The sequence below is a fragment of the Bradysia coprophila genome, unplaced genomic scaffold, assembly GCF_014529535.1.
Source record: "Bradysia coprophila strain Holo2 unplaced genomic scaffold, BU_Bcop_v1 contig_324, whole genome shotgun sequence".
NCBI classification, from domain to species: domain Eukaryota; kingdom Metazoa; phylum Arthropoda; class Insecta; order Diptera; family Sciaridae; genus Bradysia; species Bradysia coprophila.
In genome coordinates this window covers 819,882-840,354 of record NW_023503584.1, presented here as the reverse complement: position 1 = coordinate 840,354, position 20,473 = coordinate 819,882, and the positions used below count along the sequence as shown (strand labels likewise).

General features: G+C 36.1%; 1 protein-coding gene across 4 annotated transcripts in view; it reads left to right on the top strand.

Annotated features, from left to right (window-relative positions):
• Positions 1-19,718, top strand: part of LOC119079308 (DNA N6-methyl adenine demethylase) — a 55,904-nt gene extending 36,186 nt beyond the window's left edge. For all 4 annotated transcript variants that reach the window (XM_037187102.1, XM_037187101.1, XM_037187099.1 and 1 more), the window contains exons 5-11: positions 3,134-3,415; positions 11,754-11,882; positions 11,978-14,357; positions 14,427-14,631; positions 14,706-14,869; positions 14,931-15,447; positions 15,528-19,718. In XM_037187102.1, the coding sequence (XP_037042997.1) occupies positions 3,134-3,415; positions 11,754-11,882; positions 11,978-14,357; positions 14,427-14,631; positions 14,706-14,869; positions 14,931-15,447; positions 15,528-17,172 (5,322 nt within the window). In that variant the 3' untranslated portion in view covers positions 17,173-19,718. The remainder of the gene's footprint in view (positions 1-3,133; positions 3,416-11,753; positions 11,883-11,977; positions 14,358-14,426; positions 14,632-14,705; positions 14,870-14,930; positions 15,448-15,527) is intronic.
• The last annotated feature ends 755 nt before the right edge of the window (positions 19,719-20,473 follow it).

The window sequence follows — 20,473 nt, the reverse complement described above, 5'->3', positions numbered from 1 at the left end:
ACTAATGAAAAAGTTCAGCCAATTTATAGTCAGTACAATGCAGAGTACATTGAGGTTGGCCTGGGCCAGTGGGTTGAGTTGGGAACGCGATTATATTAAATTGTTTTTACATCGTGTTAAAACAGAGATAGCCGTTCGTTTATCGTTTGGCCGTTAAATTTTATAATGCTATCGAAGATCAAGCTGTATGTTATGAACAGTATTAAATCAACTGGACAGCAATGAGTGTGGTTTGAAATTTAGATCGGAAAAGTTAAACTTATTTGTCAGTCGAGAATGTTTTGAGAGGGTCCGTTTCTTGTTCAACATGACTGTAATCTGACAATTTCATGTTGCAGGAGGTAAAAAACATTTATTCATTCTCCCCAAAAAAAATTGCGGTTGACGATGCACTCAAGTTTGAATTCTTTCTTTCAAATTGAAAGTTTCAAGTCTTCTTCAAGCTGTTCTAATTTTATGAAGCCTCATCTGCGGAACAAGCATTCTTTAAGTACAAAGATTTTCAAAATCATTTAAGAACTTCACAGAAGCACCTTGGTGTTTTTTTTTTATTAAAGAGGTAAAAACAGTCGAATGCAAAGTTCTTATTATTAGCCCTGCCATCTGGAAGCGCTCTTTTTTTAAGCTATTTTAATTGAAATAGGATGTTCTTCAAAGGTACTTTTATTCGAATTTAATCGCCAATTTAACGATTCCAAGCTCAAACATTTTATTTATCTGCATCTTGACTACGAACCAATAAAAATTAAAATCTCATTAAAACTAACATTAAAACTACCAACCAACCAACGGTACAATAATATTGAAATTAAAGGAAAACAAGTTTGTTTCGTTGGCTAGGGCAAAATGGTATCACGGACTCTGCAAACATTTGTATTTCGAATATCCAAAACTTCCATTGCCCGAATCCAATGTGAATTTCAGATAAAATGAACGAATTATAACAGAAATGGCAGAACTTATTTAGATGATTGCAAATTGTTGTTTGTTTAATCGATTAACCGAATAGGAATTATTACGAGTTTGGCCAGAAGTGGTATTTGAAATGATTTTTTTTTGTTCAGTAAGTTGTTTATCACGTAACTATGAATCCCTTGATACTGCTAGCAACACTCCTAATTCATTCAAATGTCAGTTGGTAATGCTAGAATTAGGTTGAGTAGAAAATTACTCTTAGGAAGCGAATTTTAAATATTTTCTTGGTAGCCATACTGTCGAGTTAGGTGGTTCTAAACTTAAGAAAATAGAAAATCCAAAACTATCTCTGGCAAAACCTCACATAATCACCTCCGAATTTGCGTGTCACCTTACCCAAAACTCGATTATTTATTTGGGAAAACTAGCAAGGTGGAAAATTGCGAAAATTGTCTAGTTATATTTATCGTGTGGCCTTTCCTATTCACAAATCTCATCGAAGGAAAATTCCAACTGGTAATAATAGAACACCCTTTGAACCACATCAAAGAAAATAAATTAAATCAAAAACGCAACACACGAACGTTTCCTTTTTAAAATTTTCAATTCCAATCAATTCTGCATTAATTTATTGCCAATATTAAAAAGTTCACCGGCAAGTACTATGTGTGTACCAAGCAGTTCTTAATCAATTTCAAGTTCCATTAAATAAATTGAATTTCATTTCTATTGATATACACTCGCTTTCAATCAGGACTGGATGTCGGGTACGAACATCCTTTGTTCGAATGACGTTCTTTCTTTTTCGTTACACATTTACGAAAACTAATGCGAAATGGTTAAAATGTATTTTGTTTCATTTTTCGCAGAAAAATAAAATTCTGGCGGTTTCCGGGGCCCAGATTTAATTTTATTTTCGTAAACTTTCGTTTAACTAATTAAATTGAAAGAACGAAGGTTGCTCCAAAGTTGATTCATAATTACAACTCCAGTTTTGTTATTAAAACTTTACATTGCGAGTATATTGCAACCATTTGAGAAACTCTATCCGAAAGAGTTATATTCGAGAAACTTTAAATGAGCTAACATATATCGGGCGAAATACATATTTGGTTCCAATTTAAAATCAAAACCGAACGAGAGAGCAATAAAAAAAAAGAATTTGAACTCAGAAATTAATTTATTTCACAATCACAAGTCGTTGGTTGGCTTGTTTCTTCCGAGAAAAACAATTTATTTATTTGGTCGACGTTGAGTTTTTTGTTTTCTTTTTCGTTATTTGAATGGTCCCTTTATTTAGCCATCAAAATGTTTCGTTACGCTTTATCGAAAAACTTATCTTGATTTTAGAGTTAACTACACTCATGTTACATACAGCCTTTATTCGGTTCTAAATTTTTTAATGGATCGAAAAAAACAAATAGAAACGGATGATGACTCAAAACCATCAACCATTCGAAACAGCAAACCATAATTCTCTAATTACTTCTAGGACATAGTGTCTCCAGTACTTTGGCAGATCAATTTAAAAAAAAAAGTTTTTTTAATGTTCTCAAGCCGTATGAACAATAAATGACTACGCATCCATTCACTCCACAATGGCAATAAAAAGATCCACACACAAATAACGATGGGTAGAAAAAACATTGGAAAAAATCTTTTCTCTTTTTTCAATCATAACAAATATGAAATATGTCTACAACCACTAAATCTGCTGGGATCAACAAATTCAATTCGTAGTTGACAGGGGTCATTCAGTAAAAATACGAAGACGTTAAGTATGATTATAGGGTGAAGTGGTGTAGTATATATTTGAAGTGTTGACATTCAAACACCAGATTATGTGATTCGAGTTCGATAAGATGTTTCAGACAAAGTGATTTACTGAACGTATGTGTAACCTGTTATGTCTGTTACGTCTTTCGTTTAAAGTATTGACTAGTGCTAAGTCTTGTACTTCATTAGTTTTACTATACATTCCAGAATATATGAAAGAGCACTAGCCCGAGCTAATCATTTTTATTGTCGTTGTTGTCGACAACAGATGATTACTCATTTCATATAAGTTTAATGGAGATCTTGCCAAATATTGTATAATGCAAATGAGCATTTGAAAACAAATCCTATCCAATGGCAGTGAAACAAAGTTACAATCACACTATGCGTTCGCAACACATAATTTTCGTTTCTAAACCAAATTTTCGTTATTCTCTTCCAGAGTTTTCGTGGACGAAAAGCCTTAGGACTTGGATCAGTGGTATCACCTCGACCACAACCATCCACAACATCAATTAGTCCAGCACCCGCCTCCCTACCGCAACCATCACCAAACACAACCACATCAGTTAGTTCGAATTCGATTTTGGTAACTGGAACCGCTGCCACACCAGTAGCATCCCATTCCATTGCACAACAGCAACAGCAGCAGCAGCAACAACAAGTTTCGGCTATAGTTCCATCACCCGGTCATACCATGAAAGAACAACCACAACAACCAATGGTAAGTCTTAAGGATAATTGCGTTTTGTGTGCAGAAAATTTCACATTTTGTTGGGTAGAACATGTAATTGTGGCCATCGTGGAAACACAATTCTTTCAGTGAATGGTGGAATGACCACCACATATAATGTTGTCAGTTTAATATTCTCGTATTTTCGTAGGCCCTTCTAACTAAATTTTCATAAGTAGCAATTATACTCCGATGTTCCTGCACAATAGTTCTCAATTTGTGCAAGCTAAGAAATCAGGTGCAAATTATACGCATTTGTATTCCTTCAATGGTCTTCATGCTCTGTATCTGTTCGAAGGAAGTGCTCCGATGTAAATTTTTAATTATAAACTTGAATATTGATTATAAAGATTGAGCGCGGAATATGGTTGTTTATAGCTGCCATAAATTTTGTTCATGACTTTAATTGAAATCCTATGAAATAACATATATCGGCAAGGCTGTCCCCGGGTTCTCGTACACACATATACATATAGCATGGGTGATTGTTTTGTATATGTGAAATCTCTTTCCGATAGCACGAAAACAAGAAGGTAATCAACAATAAATATGCAAAATTTTCTTCGTGCCCGAGCGTTCCATACACTTTTATGTATAAACAAAATTTCTTCATTAAATTTTAATTGCGTTTCGTCTCTAAATTTAAATTTTCTGAATATTTAATAATTGTTTGTCCTGCGTACACATGAATTTCGACTATGAAACGAGTATACACAAAATACAGCATACCATACCAGATTGGCAATTCTCTAAAATTTTCCAAGCTTTGCTTGCATAGGAAATTATAACCAAATATTTCATTTCATCATCAACATCCTCCTACTCTTGTACGGCGTTACCCAGTCTTTCACCTACTTTCTCATTCTCCACAATTTTCCAGCGGGTATAGATGCTGTTCTGTTACCCATATTATACGTACATATATAAGAGGAATACATCGTACTCGTACATAAATATACATTCTCGTGCTGCATATATGTACCCATTCATATATATACATATATAACCAGCCTTCCTTTAATTTTCCATGACTAAGGCTACACAGGGAAGCGCGCGCCACATGTATACCAGAAAACCTGAACGTATAGCCACTATGGTGTACCTCTACCCTGAGTCGCTGCTATAGTCATACATCGTCCCACATTCTCATTTTCTCATGTATCGTCAGGGTACTACCATAAATATATGTCTATATACAGACATATATTCACATAGCCTGTATAGTGAACGGTGATGGAGGCACCAGCAATGAGGGGATGCTATATCTACAACACCACCGAACATACCACCCAACACCGTTGAGATATATATATATATATATATATATATATATAAATATGTACACACTTGCAATAAGTATATCGTGCAAAAAAGGGGGTACACTGTAGTACAACGCTGTGTACTGTGTTTGTATTTTGTATATGGTTGCGTTGATATATCTATATACATATATCATATAGATATGGCATGTTCTATGTATATTTTATAAAAATACATAAAACAATACCTTCTCCACTATGTGTCTAGAAGTTTTTATAGAAGATGCGCAATTGCTTTGCGCAAGAAATTAGAATGCAGTGTGTGAAAGACCCTCTTTTGAATATTATTTTAGTGACAATATAACGAATGAGATTGAATAATTGGTTCATTAGAATTTTTCGTTTTATTTTTTCTTTCTTTTGCCTTCGTTCTTATTACAAAATTATTTTTTCTTCTCTCTTCATGAGATGAAATCAAAATTGAACGAAAGTTTTTTTTTTGCTTTGTTTTGTGTGTTTTAATGAATTATTTTTATCAGTTTCTCGATATTATCTCGTTCGTTATTATAATACTCACTGCGCTTTATGATTCATCGTTGTTAGTTTTCAGTTTACTTTTGAATTCATTTGTTTTATGCAGCATCTTAATGAGACAACGACGACGAAAGTAAATAACGATAGCACGCTAACGTCGTCCGGTTAGTATAGCAAAATACATTTCGATGAAGTAAAAGATTTTATTTCAATCGGTCGAAAATACTCAGTTCAAATCAAGCAGTAGATTCGACGTAGATACTGTCCTAATAATGTTCCTCATTGAACGAGTATGGTTCTTTATTTCCAGAAAATGACTTCGCGAATTTATTCCTCTAATGTATTGGAACTTCCAAATTACTCCGATCAATTCTAATTCTTCAAACTACCTTTTCATAGACAGACTCAGATGGACAATCCGTATTCTTTGGATAGAACTATCGGTAACAGCGTGGTGACTTTCTTTAAATAGATGCGATTAGACGTATACAGAATCAGAGAGACAGTAGAAATGGTCTTGTTTAAGAGTATTCAGGCTATAACCCTTCTTTATTTGAGATGACAAAGGTAATAAATGTTTCTTATACGTTTGAGTGCTGGTGCAAGCCGTACATCTTAGCTGAATGGTGACACAAGGAATCTATTATAGTGCCATACAATGAACGAATTCATCGTACACTAGAAGATGAATATCACGCCGATACATTTTATCAAATCTTCTAAATTTTGGAAATTTTTATCGGGTGTTTTTCAAGAAATCGAAAATCATAAATGGGTGCAAGCTCTATGTAAAGTGCTTCCAGAGAAAGAGAAAATTGGAAATGGGGGCGAATTCGAACTAGAGTGCTTTCCGAACAAATGAAAGTTGAAAATGAGTGTAATGTAGAGGGTTTTCCAAGAAACTAAAAATTGGAAACGGGTGCGAATTCGATCTAGAGTGTTACCCAGAAAGCTCACCCAAAAATCGAAAATTTTCCATTTTAGTTTCTCGGAAAACACTTCATATCAAGTTCTCGAACTCCACACACAGTTCGCTCCCACTTCCTTAATCACAAAGTTTTCAAAAAAGTGTATGGGCGCGAGATTCCTACCCTAGAGTATGAACCATGCCCATGGAACAAGGCCTACTTTTTGGAAACTAATTTCTTGAATTTCTCGAAATTTCTCGAATTTTCTCGAATTTCTTAAAATTTCTCGAATTCGAGAAATTAGTTTCTTGAAATTTCTTGAATTTCTCGAAGTTTCTCGAATTTCTTGAATTTTCTGGAATTTCTTGAAATTTCTCTAATTCGAGAAAATCAAGAAACTTTGAGAAATTCAAGAAATATTTCTCGAAGTTTCTTGAATTTCTCAAAGTTTCTTGATTTTCTCTAAAAGTTTCTATAAAGTAGGCCCTGCCATGGAACGCTTACATAATTGTTTGGAACTTTGCAATCTGCCTTGTGTGATTGCAACCTTTGCCTTCGGCCACAGCACTGCTACTAACATGAACACTGAATGGACAAGTGTCAAATTTGGAGGCTTTAGTGATACGAGATACCGCTTAGGATTGTTTGTATCGTATGTCTTAACTCATACAACGAAAACAAGTCATCTATCTGTATAACAGAAACGCAGCGTCTACTGTGATTTCATCAGCCTCGAATATTTTCTATGTTCGTGCTAGTAACAGTGCTGTGCTTCGGCTCAAGCTGCTACCATGTCAATTGGAAAAATAGAAAATGACACAGTTTACTATTACTGGATAACTTGTCCTGTAAAAATTTGACTTGTTCAAGCACAAACGAAGAACGCTTCTAGCGTAAACTGTAAATTATCCTAAAATATTCCTCTCTTTGTCAGGAACTCTTACAAATTACTGGGTTAAGGAACACCCGGAACACAATAGAGCGATTGAATACTCTGTTCTCGAATAATTATTCATGATGTTACGGAACATATGAATTTACTTTAAACACAGGAATTTATTTTCATTTTCAACAATATTGAGTTTCACAGTGTTTACATACTCGGCGTAACATTCACAATTCACATGCACCAGAATATACTTTCAGTTAAAATCCTTTTGCTTTATTCGGCATATTCGCAAAATCTTATATCGACAGTGAGCGTATTTGAGTATACCGACAGCAATCCGATGGACGATTGACAATATAAATTTCTTTTCAATAAATATTTGGATGTATAACTGAAATGATACGCGAGTTAGAAAGCATATATATTATACAAACGAATGTAATTGCTTCCACAACCGGTGGTTTCGCTATATTAAAATGGTTCATGTTGTAGATGATGTGATGGTAGGCAAAAAAGCAGATTTATTTTGATTGCTAATTATCCATTCAATAAAAGTCTCTGGATGGGCTCTTTGGGTGATTTACGCTTTCTAACATTACTTTTGATATTTCTCTGAAAGCAAGTTCCAACTGTCCCGTTTAAAATGATTCTAAGAATTGCAACCGTGAGTAATGAGCGGTGGAAATCTTAAGCTAGAATATTTTCGTCGAGTTCTGATTTTTTCTGTCTTTTTGTCAATTTTTCTATTAATTAAATCTCTAACTTTAACCCTTCCCAAGCGAAGATTTTTATGGGTACTAGATCAACCACAAAAAATTACAGTGTCATTTCTTTATTCATACTTTTTAGCAGTGTGATGACATTTGTTTGTTTACACACGTTTATTGTTTGGTATAAATGGAGTCTTCGTTTTGTTTACGTAAAAACACACAACGAATTTGGAGTGTTGTGCAAATGAATCTGGTGAATTCAGACGGCTTGTAAAAATGTTTTGTTTCGGAAATTCAGTGATTCTTCTGATTCTTATGGCTGGAAGACAATTCTTCTGTTGCATAAACGACGATTGAAAAGAAACTCCAAAATTGAATGTAATTGGACATTTATTAGAATACTATGGCGCGTTACAATCGTTAAACAGAATCTCTGAAGCCGTGATCATCTTGTGGTTAGTATTTTTGTTTCCAAGATTCACTGGAATAAACGTGAATTGTAAAATGTGTCCACTACAGTGATTTCAGTTTTGGTGTACCTTTCATCTCTGTGTGGCTATACGGTATCCAATCTAGAATTTTCTCGTATCCCAGATGAAGTTGATGTCATCCCAATCTGCACACGGCGGACGAAAACAAACACAAAATTAACCAATTTTTTTTTTATTCACCGTAAGATAGCCTGTGTTCCTCACATATTTTTTGGGGCAGCAAGCCAAAAACAAAATGTTAATGTTTTACTAAATCTACGCTATAATGGCCTGCGCGCCTTTACATTTTATTTTAGAGAAGAATTTCGTGTAATACTAACGATTTCAATCAAAACTGATATGTAATAAACGATAACGGGAATGTCCTTTGTTTCATTCTTTACCAGTGGCGTGCAAACACTCCGTATGAAATAGTTCAAAGCATTTGTCTGGATGTAAAAATGGCTTGTCGGCACATGACACGCAAAAATATATGGTTTCACGTCTGCTGCCCTTCTTATAGCATACAACACATCTCTTGCCTTTGCTCGCTCGTTCCATGAAATGCATTCCTTTAGGAAAAATAGGATACAAGAGATGATTTTGACACAAATTTTCTTTCATCATTTTCGGTTCAACGAGTTTTTCGATCAATTGTTTCCTGAATTGTTTATGTGTAATTTTTTTCCGATTCGCTTTTTTTTGAACAGCACTGTGCAGAAGGTAAGAATTGACGATGCTAACTTCTAACAGCCAGAAGAAAATCTTTCGATACCATTTTTTGCTTCTTCTCATGAACTGATAAGACGATATAAAATGGTCAGCACGATCAACAGCCCCCATATGTTTGGTATAGTCAACAATAACATTGGGTTTTGAAATTGGTGATTGAGTGGGATTTTTACTAGGAATCGTAGTCACTTCGTGTTTGCAGCCCTTATGTGCTGTACTCAGCATCGTTACAACTCTTTTATCCATCCACTGCAATGCCATCAGCTCGCTATTTCTATATCCACGAATTTCGCCTTTCTTCATTTTTCGTGACTTTGTCAAATTCGATTTTTTTAGTTGGTTAATACGGACAGTCACTTTTTTCTTGTTCGACGTTTTCGGAACTTGCTGGTCCATTCTTTTCTTACTGAATTCAAGTGGAAGTCCTTTACGATTGGTCATAACTGTTCCAGTTAGAAGAAAATTAATGGTTTTCAGTTCACTAGCTAGTTCAGGTGATGTGTAATATCTGTCTGTGTATACGTGATGCCATAAGGATGGTTCAAGTTTTCTATCATTTATAGTTTGACAAAGTTCTTTAACCACTTTAGTGGTTTTCAGCAAAGAGGTGCTGTCATTGTCGCTCGTTTTTCCCAAGTAAAGTTTGAAGCTAAATACGTATCCATTAGAACTGTCAGCTATTACATACGCCCTTACTCCTCTTTTCACCGGCTTTTGAGGGTTGTAAACAATACTTCCAAAACGCCCCTTGAATAATATTGTGCTTTCGTCGACCGCAACTCTAGAGCTTGGCAGATAGTGGACTCTACATTTCAAGTTGATTTTTTCTATTATAGGCTTTATGCGAGAGTCCTTGATCTTGGAATCACCCAATGCAAAATGTAAATTCCAGAAGAGCAATAGAAATTTATCACGTGAAAAAACGTCTGAGAAGAAAGACATTTTCTGTGTCCAATCTCGCGAAAAATAATCGGTTATATCAGACCGAGGGTTCAAGCCCATGTTAATCACTACTTCCAATAAAGCTTTGATGTCTTCTGGAGTACAATCGGACCACTGTTGCATTCTTGTATGTCTTTTGAATGGACGTGATTTTGTTCCGGCGTATTTGTTGGTTTCATTCACAATAAGTTCTATGAGCTCATCGTCGAAAAACAGTTGAAAATATTTGATGGGACTCGTATCGGCATCGAAATCGGAAGGAAGAACCACTTCGCCATCAAAATCATTTACAGGGTTGTGATGCCAAACATCTTCCTCCGTTACATCAATCCATTCATTGTCAGTGTCTGCCTCTTCATCGCTAACGCAAAACTCCTTTAAAGGTCGTTTCTTAGCCATTTTATTATCAAGAATAGTATTGTAGTATCAAATTAGAAGATTGCGTTTTTTGACATTTTCTGACAAATCGTAATATTTTATTAGCCTAATAAGATTTTTTTAAATTGTCGAAAAACACTCTCCGGCTATAATCGCATATTAGCTCGGGAAGGGTTAAAACAGCTTCTGATGCTTTAAGCTGTAATCCCACCTACTCCGTTTAGCTCTCCGTTTGTCTTTTAACAATGAAAAGTGGGAGTAGCTTCCATTGTTTGTTCGTTCGTAAACAGAGGGCTAAACGGCGTAATTGTGTGGACACACTTAAGCTTCAAAATTAATCAAAGCTACGAGAGTTTGAGTATCATTTTCTATCAAAAAAATGGTCCGACTTCAATGGAAATATTGTGAAAAATTGAAATTTTCATTACCGAGATTTAATGTTCACGCATTTGTAGAAGCTTCCAGCGAGATTCATATGAATTAATTACTTTTTACAAGTCCATAAATAACCAAAAAGAATTTCTTTTAAATTAAACATTTTCATCAAAATGTTGTTTTACGTTCCACAAAGGATTGTGCTGCATATTCAATAATTTTTACAATTTTCATTCGAAGTGATAGAGGTGGTGCTTTCAGTAGCAGGCATAAAATCTATAACTTACCTGATGACCTTCACCATCACAAACATTTTTAATTGGCAAAATAAACGATCTCTCCTGATGACTCTATCGGTTACCACAATCTTACCTTTTCTTTGTACGAAATTTGTACGACAATCTTTTTCATTCATTTCATGTTCTTGATAAGGTTTCCACGCGTTTACTTGTACCATGCGGAAGAATATTACCCTACATTCCTTATCTGAAAAGTAATTTCGTTCTTCAATCACATTTTCCATTTTAATTCTCTTCTGCTCTCTATCACAGAGACAATTCAGCTCTATGATGGTTGTATAATTATGTGAAGCATAAAAATAGAATTTCTTTTTTTTTGTGCCTGCAAAAACAACATCGCGGAGCATTATTCAGAATTCCGGGAAGCACACAAATGAGTTTCGCAATTTCATTTTGTAGTTTAGAAATTTTGTCGATTTCTTTTTGTTTCGGTTTTTTTTCTGTTTGTTTTCATGTTGTTTCTCGTTAAAATTGAAAAGAGGAGATAGGATCTGATGGTAATATTGAGGTTGTCTAGTTGGTTTATATTCTCTGAACGGAATTGTCTGTTTGTTATTGATAACAACGCCAAAAATAAGAGACTAGCCCTTATATACGAGCATGTTAATAGAAGTGAAGTAAAAGATTTTGCATCAATTTCTTGAAACTTTTTAGAACAAATGAAGTAATAGATCCGATAATAACATTGCTGATAATTTTGCTGTCTGGTAAAAGTTACCAATCCGCTTGAAATTTACGTCAATAGAATGCTTTTCAATGCTCCCCTCTGCTTCAAATTAATATTTTTATTTTAAGCCAAATATTAACATTTTGCTCCCGAAATCTTGTTACAGGCTCCAATGGCTTTCTATCCAACATGGCAAGCCGATCCTTCACAGGGCTGGCAAAACCAATTCATACAGCAAATACCACAAAATACTCCAGCCATAACATCACTCAATTCAATTGAATTTCAGCCACAGGTAATAATCTTTACAGAAAAAAAAAATTGAATTAAAGCTCCCTGCATGATGAAAGGACATTTCTAAATTATTTTTTTTATAAATTGATTCTTCAGGGTTACTCATATCAGCCGAATGGCTATGTTCAAACTGGTCTCGGTTTTGAGCCGAATTATGGTCGAACATATGCTACACCAGTCCAACGTTATGAATTCCAAACGAATCAAATGTCTCCAATCAATCAAGTATCACTGCAGAGCGTCAGTTTCGCACCGGCAGTAACTTATACCAGCCAGGTATCAACTGGCTCCACACCGATGCTATTGAGTTCACAGAACGATTTGAATAAAACGGTTTCGGGAAACGACATGCCTGGATATCCGCGGGTGAACAGCGTACCGCCGCGCTCACTCAACTGTAATGGATATTCAGGCGATTATAGCGGTAATCAAAATCACAACCTAACAAACAATGTGCCGCAACAACAACAACATAATCAGCATCAGCAGCAACAACAACAGCAAATGCAACAACATCATCAGCAGCAACATAACAATTCCAATCAAATGCATCCGCCACAAGTACCACAATCACCAAATCGTAGCAATATGAGCACACCAGTTAGTCAGCACATGATGGTGCCAACAGGACCTGGGTCAAATCACATGTCACAGATTCCGCAGTCACCAAACTCACTACAAAATAACGGAAATCAACAACAAATCCAAATGCAATCACCGAACCATCATCATTCCCAACTTCAAACTGCGTCACGCTACCCATCACATCCTGGTACGCCACACAGTATGCAACAATCGCCAAATAAAAATCCCCAAATGTTGCACAGTCATTCGGGTATGCACACACCGAATCCACAACACACCGCTCATCAACATAATATGACGGCGATGTCGCCGAATCATAATATGAATCATGTGCAAGAATGGAGCTGGAACAATCATACTGTGCCGGCTGGCAATAATGAAATTTTTAATCAATCAGATCGGGTGAATTTGAATACAAGACTGAAAACGATGATACTTAGTAAAAACGATCAGAAAGACCACGATCATCAGAACGGCGACGGAACAGCATCTGCAGCCAATCAACAGAATACCGCTCAGACCGGTCATTTTTTATCGTATAGCCACCATCTCCGAGATATAAACCCTACAACGAATGATAGTAGGTGTTTACAACCGTGTTCGACACAAGTTGCCGAACCGATCGGAGGTGGTGGCGAAAGTATCTGGAAGCCATTCGGATACAGCAAACCGAATGACTTTCAGTACTCGGATCAAAAATTGGAAAATTCCGTTCGAAAAACTGACTACGGAACAGACGAAACTAAAGAGAAGAATGCTAAGGGGAAAGCAACAGCTGCTCAAAAGAGCCAAAATGTAGATGGTGTTAAAGTAAAGATCGAACCAGAAAAGGTGAAACCGAAACGACAACGTAAAAAACCGGCAGCCAAACAAACGCAAGTCAATGACGGACCCAACAAATCTTCCAATAATGAAAGTTGTCATAACGCAAACTCACGCCAGTCCTATTCCACATATGGCATTGATCATATCCATCCGCCGCATGAACAACCGATGCAACAACAACCAATACCGAAACCGTATTATCTTCCTAAAGAGAATGAAACAGTTCCTACGCCATACGATCCAGCGATAAAGATTAAACAGGAACCGATGTCCTTTTCCAACTACAATCCCACAACGAATCATCCCGTGGAAAATTTCGATTTAGCCCAAGTGAAAATGGAGGGATATGAGAGAAACTATCAAAATTTCATTAATTACGCGGACTATTGCCAGAGTCAAAATCCAACAGCGAATAGAGGCCAGCAACAGCAACCAACTCAAAACGAAACGGACTATCCCTGTTTCAATCCTAACTACAATTATCCGTCGTTCTCTACCGCCAACTATCAAACAAATTACCCAAACTACAATCAATACACCGGACAACAAGTGCAACAGCAACCAATGAATATCGAACCAGTTCCTCAAGCTACCAAGCAAGAACCGTACCTTCAAGAGCAACACGTTAAAACTGAAAATGAAAGTGAAAATAAAATTGTTCTGACGAACTACGAAAAGGAGATCCCAGTGTACACATACCCCAATCCCAGTAAATTACCGGCCGGTGACACGAATCAAAAAGCTGAGCCACAAAAGTTTCCGTATTTGGGCGAGGGAGGTCCAGCCACTTTATCTGAATCGACTGGATTTAGTTGCTGTCGGCAAGGCGGAACGAATCAACCGAGTGACGAACACATCAGAGATGGCACTTGCGTGGGTCGTCAAACCAAAGACGAACTTTTGTTAGATGATGACGCAGAAAAGAGTCAAGACGAAGCTGGCGAGAGGAATGCCGTACCATCACCGGATCGCACGGAAAAAGGTTTAAAGCCAGAAGTGCCGGATTGTGATTGCTTCTCGTCGGATAAAAATCCGCCTGAGCCAGGGAGTTATTATACGCATTTGGGTAAGTAACAACTTGTCTTCGGCATGACTGTCTTTCAATAGACTTAACATTTTGAATTGATTCTTTCAGGATCGGCAGCGAGTCTTGAAGATTTGCGGAAAGATTTTGAGCAAAGGGTTGGCATTACCGGTCGACAGTTACGCATCGAAAAAATTGTTTATACGGGAAAGGAAGGCAAAACCGGACAAGGGTGTCCACTAGCTAAATGGATCATTCGGCGTGTTGACCTCGAAGAGAAAATTCTGTGTCTAGTAAAACGGAGACAAGGACACCGGTAAGGGGTCGGATTTATTTTTCAATTGCCCGTGCATTGACCGAATACTGAATGTCTCCTCTGTGAATTTCCAGATGTCAAGCTTCATTCATTGTTGTGTGTATCGTCGCCTGGGATGGTTTGCCGAAATACGAAGCTGACAATGCTTACAAGTTGTTGGTTCATAAGCTGAACAAATTTGGTTTGCCGACAACTCGACGGTGTGCAACAAATGAAAATCGAACATGCGCTTGCCAAGGTACACATTGTCTTACTTTCGAATCGACAGTCAATCCTAATCCAATTACGATTTCTATCAGGCTTGGATCCTGAAACGTGTGGTGCATCGTTCAGCTTTGGGTGCTCGTGGTCAATGTACTACAACGGCTGCAAATATGCTCGCTCAAAGACAGTTCGTAAATTTCGATTGTCGGTAAAAAGTGAAGAGCCCGAAATTGAAGAGCACATGAACGTGTTGGCCACAATACTCAGTCCACTGTACGTAAATGTGGCACCTAAAGCGTACGAAAATCAATGCAAGTACGAGCAAGAAGCTCCCGATTGTCGATTGGGACTGAAGCAGGGGAAACCTTTCTCTGGCGTCACAACCTGCATTGACTTTTGTGCACATTCTCACCGAGATCTGCATAACATGCAAGATGGTTGCACGGTGCAAGTTGGTTTGTTGAGGCAACGGGGTCCTGGAGTGGCTGCAGCTGCAGAAGATGAACAATTGCATGTCTTGCCTCTGTACACAATGGACACTACCGACGAATTTGGCAGCGCAGAAGCTCAGACAGAAAAGAACAAAACCGGCGCTGTTCAAGTCCTCGAAAAGTGAGTTTGTACGATCTGCTTACACCTTTGTTAAGTCAGCTGCTCTGTGACCCAAATAATATTTTCGTTCAATCAAACAGATTTCCATGCGAGGTACGTGTGCGAGCGACTCCTCTTCAACCATGTCGACGTCATGGCAAAAAACGTAATGGCAAAGAAGTGGCTGAAGATCCACCTCCTCCTCCCACACTTCCTGCAGAAATACAACCAGCCAAAAAAGAGAGTTCGAAGAAATCAGCAAAAAACAAATCGAAACAACCGCCACCGTCAAGTCCGTCTCCTCGTGCTCAAACTCCACAAGCAAGCAACACCAGTCCGTCAACGAACAACACTAGTGCATTTTCGACTCCCATCAATCAGAATTTGATGAACACAAATTCAAGTCTCATCAACATGGCGTCGATGATCGATAACTTTACAGACGCACAGCTGCAATCTAACCACATATCGAGTACCGTTCTGGACTCACCGTATTCATACGATTATACGACTGGTTCGTACATTGACAATCGAAATTTTTACAATCAATGGCCGCCGGGATCAGATTATGGTTATCCGGATCGATGCGAGCAAGTGAAAAGCAGAGGAAGTGAAGAGAATCCAGACTCGACCACATTATCAACAGCAAATTCAGCGTTCAGTCCAAAAATTACCGATCCAAATAAGTTCTCGTTGCTGGACGACAGCACAAAAGATCAAGGATTCGCTAAGCCGAAGCCACCTGAATATCCACACAACTATGGCTATCATTCCAATAAGCCCGCCTATTCGCCAATGTATCCGCCATACACTCCATACGAACACTACAATAACATGGACTATTACAGCAACGACAAGCTTCGCTACAATTTCTACAATCCTCATCACCATCAGCCATATCCGCAATACAATATGTACCATTCGAATCCGGCACTGTCAGCTCCATCGCCATCACCACAACCCAATTGGAATATGTATCCATCACCGGCACCGATGTCCATGCATCCGATGCAGCCGCAAATGCAACAACCCTCGCCAAAAATGCCCGAACATATAACGCCCACGTCCGAGCCAATCGGTGAAATAACCGAAGTCAACGATAATTTGGAATGTTTCCAGGACTCACAGATGGGTGGCGTTGGTATTGCACTCGGTCACGGCAGTGTGTTAATCGAATGTGCGAAACATGAAATGCATGCAACGACAGCGCTAAGAAAACCGAATCGTTTGAATCCGACCAGAATTACGCTAATCTTCTATCAGCATCGCAACTTGAATCGGCACAAGCATGGTATTGAAGAGTGGGAAGAGAAAATGCGATTGAAGAAATTGGGAATCACGCCACAGGATGTTGAAGAGGCGAATAAGGAAAAGGCAATTAAGTTGGAAGAGGATATCAAAGCGGAGATGCGAGATGAACCGCCGGCTGGCGAAAAATTTGAATTGGATTATGAGAAACTGAATCGTGACAAAGAGGAGGTATCGTTAAGGGCGCCCACATTGACAACAACATCGTGGACGACTTTGTTCCCGATGCATCCATGCGTTGTCACCGGGCCGTATCAGGAAGGTAATAATCCTACGGCTACACAGAGTGTGGCAGAAGGATCGGTCCAACAACAACAGCAGCAGCAACAACAACATCAGCAACAGCAACAACACCAGCAGCAGCAGCAACATCAGCAGCAGCAACAACAACAGCAGGACTCGTTTATTTCACCTAAACTCAGTGAGGCTTATATTTAAACATAAAAACTCTGGTTGGATCTTAATTCGATTTCAATTTTTTTTTACTCCTTTCTGCCATTCGATTTTTCGTTTCTAATTATTTTGCCATACTGCTGGTCATCAATGCCATATAAGTACAAACATTTAAATTAGTTTTACAGAATGAGTGACCGAATCGAATGATTTTTAAACTTTAATAGTTGACGGCTTTCCATGATATTGTGAACGTACGAAACGAAACCATTTTTCAGAGGATTTGCGTGAAGGAAAATTTGATTTTCAAATTCATAAAATTAAATAAAAAGATCTCAAAATCGAAGCAACGTCTGATTAACTCAACCAACTCAACTGACCGGTTTGAAATTCAAAATTGACGTTTGATTGCAGTGGTAAGTGAAAAATTTTCTTCAACTTAACTTTTCTTGAATTTCCTGGACATATGTTGGACCAATGTCTCTACTTTTACTCGGCAGAAAAGATAGAAAATTGAATTTCCATTTTTCCCAGAATTTTCCATAAATTTTCCTAAATTTTCCTTAAAAATATTTTTTTGGGAAAATCTAGAAAAATTACGAAAATCTTTTCCCAAATATAGTCCCTGAGTGATATGATAAACTAAAAATTTTTAATTTTCCTCTGTGAAATGCCATTCCATTGACTAAGTTTGTCATTTTTGCAACATTTTTTATTCTAAATTCACTTAAACGAAATTCAAAAATTAATGAACTGGCTTGTCCGAGCCTGTTTCACCGAAAATTGTATTACTCCACCTGTCCCTAATGAGTCAGTATTTCAACTCGAATTATTGATTGAAAGACAAGTCCCAGTGTATTTACCTTCCCCACGACTAATGTCTTCTAACAAAAATGTATTTCCACGTTAAACGTTTCACAAATATTTGTCACAAGAACCTCTAACAGTTGTTGTGAGTTGTTGTAATACCATTTAGATGATGTCAAAAATTGACGTCAATTTACCATTCATCAATTTTATCTAATAAACTGTAACTGTGGTAGTCATGACTAAAAAAAAACTAAGTTCTAAATGTTCATTTGCGCGTAGAGTGTCACTTAACAAATGATTTTGTAAATAATATAAAAATCGAAGAACTAAAAAAGGAAAATGAATAGTAAGTGTGTGTTGTACATACTTTAACATCATCAACAGCATCGCATGCATTTTATAAAAATATATATATTTATCTCCTTGGATCACTACTGAACAAAATGAAAAACAAAAACAAGGCTAAGTGGATAGAGAGTAAAAATGTATTATTATTCAAAGATATACGTATTTATATAAACCCGTGGAAAGTTATTTAGATTTTCACAAATTTTTTTGTTGATGGAATTTTTAATTGAAAACGCATTCAACGTTCTTGTAAATAGTGAAACTTGAAGTGAGTCCCACACAACTACGGCCATTATTATTATTTTTTCTTTATTAATAAAAAAAAACAAAGAGAAGCAGAATATTTAATGAGAAAAAAGAAGAAAAATGTTTTAATTTATAATGTGAAATATTTAAATAAAGAAAAAGTGGATAAAAGGAAACGTAATTAAAGCAATTGGAAGTGAATTTTGTAAATTAATTTAACAAAAAAAGGAAAGTAAAAAAATTTTAAAAATAAAATTTAAAACAAAAATGAAAAAAATTGATTATAATAAAGCAAGAAAAAGATTTAAAATACTCAAACACTCAATCTAGTAATGTAAAACTATTGTGGCGTCGTATATATTTGAATTATCAAAATATATATTTTTTAAACTAAAATATTACAGAAAGATAGAAAGAAAGAAAAAGTTAAAATATAAAAATGAAAATTATAAGAACAAGTTGCCATGAGATGATTTAAAAACAAAATGAAAAAAATGATAAAAAAAATTGAAAAAAAAATATTAAATTTATGAACAAAATGAAATTGTGAAAATTAATTTCATTTTGAATCTATATCCAAAAACTTTGTAAAAACAGAAAACCAGAACAGACAAAATTTATGCCTAGAACTATGTTAGTAATTGTAATAAAATATTTAAATGAAACAAGAAAAAATAATAAAAAAATTGAAAATAAAATGAGAATATTAACAAAACGGAAACAGTGAAGGTATATAATAGAGAGCTGAGAATATTATTACGATTAAAGAAAAAGAAAAAAACCTTTTTATCGATAAATTTAACAACTTTAACCTTAATCAAATTTAATATATTTTGGCGAAAATGATATGATGATTATGATGAACAAAAATATTATGAAACACGCTCAACGCTCAGATTTTTTATTATTAAATGGAAGAAAGAAAAATTAAGACAAACAAAAGTTACACACAAAAGAATCAAGAAATTTATTTATTTATTTATTATAACCCATAATCGATTCATGATAGTCCCGTGTTTTTACCTTTTTCATTAAAAAAATTTCATTTTCGAACCAAATTTTTATAATTCAAACTCGACAAAAAGAAGGAGCGACACATTTATACGTTCTGAAATGAGATAAAAAATGACAGAAAAAATAGAAAATTAAGTGAAACTAAGGTAGAAAGTATTCGAAATGGATGATGATAAAAAGTGTATTTGAACAGAGAACAATGAATATCTAGTTAGTCAACCGAAATTTTTAACATCTGAAACTTTTATTTTGGATTGTTTCCTTCCCCAGTGATGAACCTTTTTTTTAAATAAAATAAACCAACGAAAACGTAGACGAAGTAAACAGAAAAACACGAAAGGAAATAAATTTGATCACTTCGTATTATGCGATTTAAAGACTTACATCATCAAAAAGTAAATTGCTTAGTTCTCATCTTTAGAAAAATATCTTGGCAACAAACTGTGAGTGACTAAGGTAGTGGTACAAGATAAAATCCGGACCATGAACTTTTCTCGATGAGTACGAATAGTTTTATTGTAAGCCACTAGAAGAGTTAATGAGTTAATGAGAGTCAATGAGTTAATTTACTTTCAATTACAATTGCTAAAAGTTTCCTATGTGCAGAATAAGCACCAGCTGGTGTACAAACAAAAACCTTTTATCTTGTAAACAATTCAAAGACAACCTACACATAGAGCATTTCTACGTTATTGTGAAAAATGTGTTTTGATTGTACCATAAGTGTGTGTTAGTCGGTCAGCTGGTGCCTGCGAATAGTGTTTTTCCTTTTACGGAGGCTATAGGCAGGCGCTCAACCTAGTCGTAATCATTCATTCATCAGTGCGTTATAGCGATTCTGCGCCAAAAAGACTAGGTGAGTCAATTTTCCTTTCGTGAACTGTGAAGTACCAGATTTTGCATTTTATTGAAAAACAACTTTTTGGAT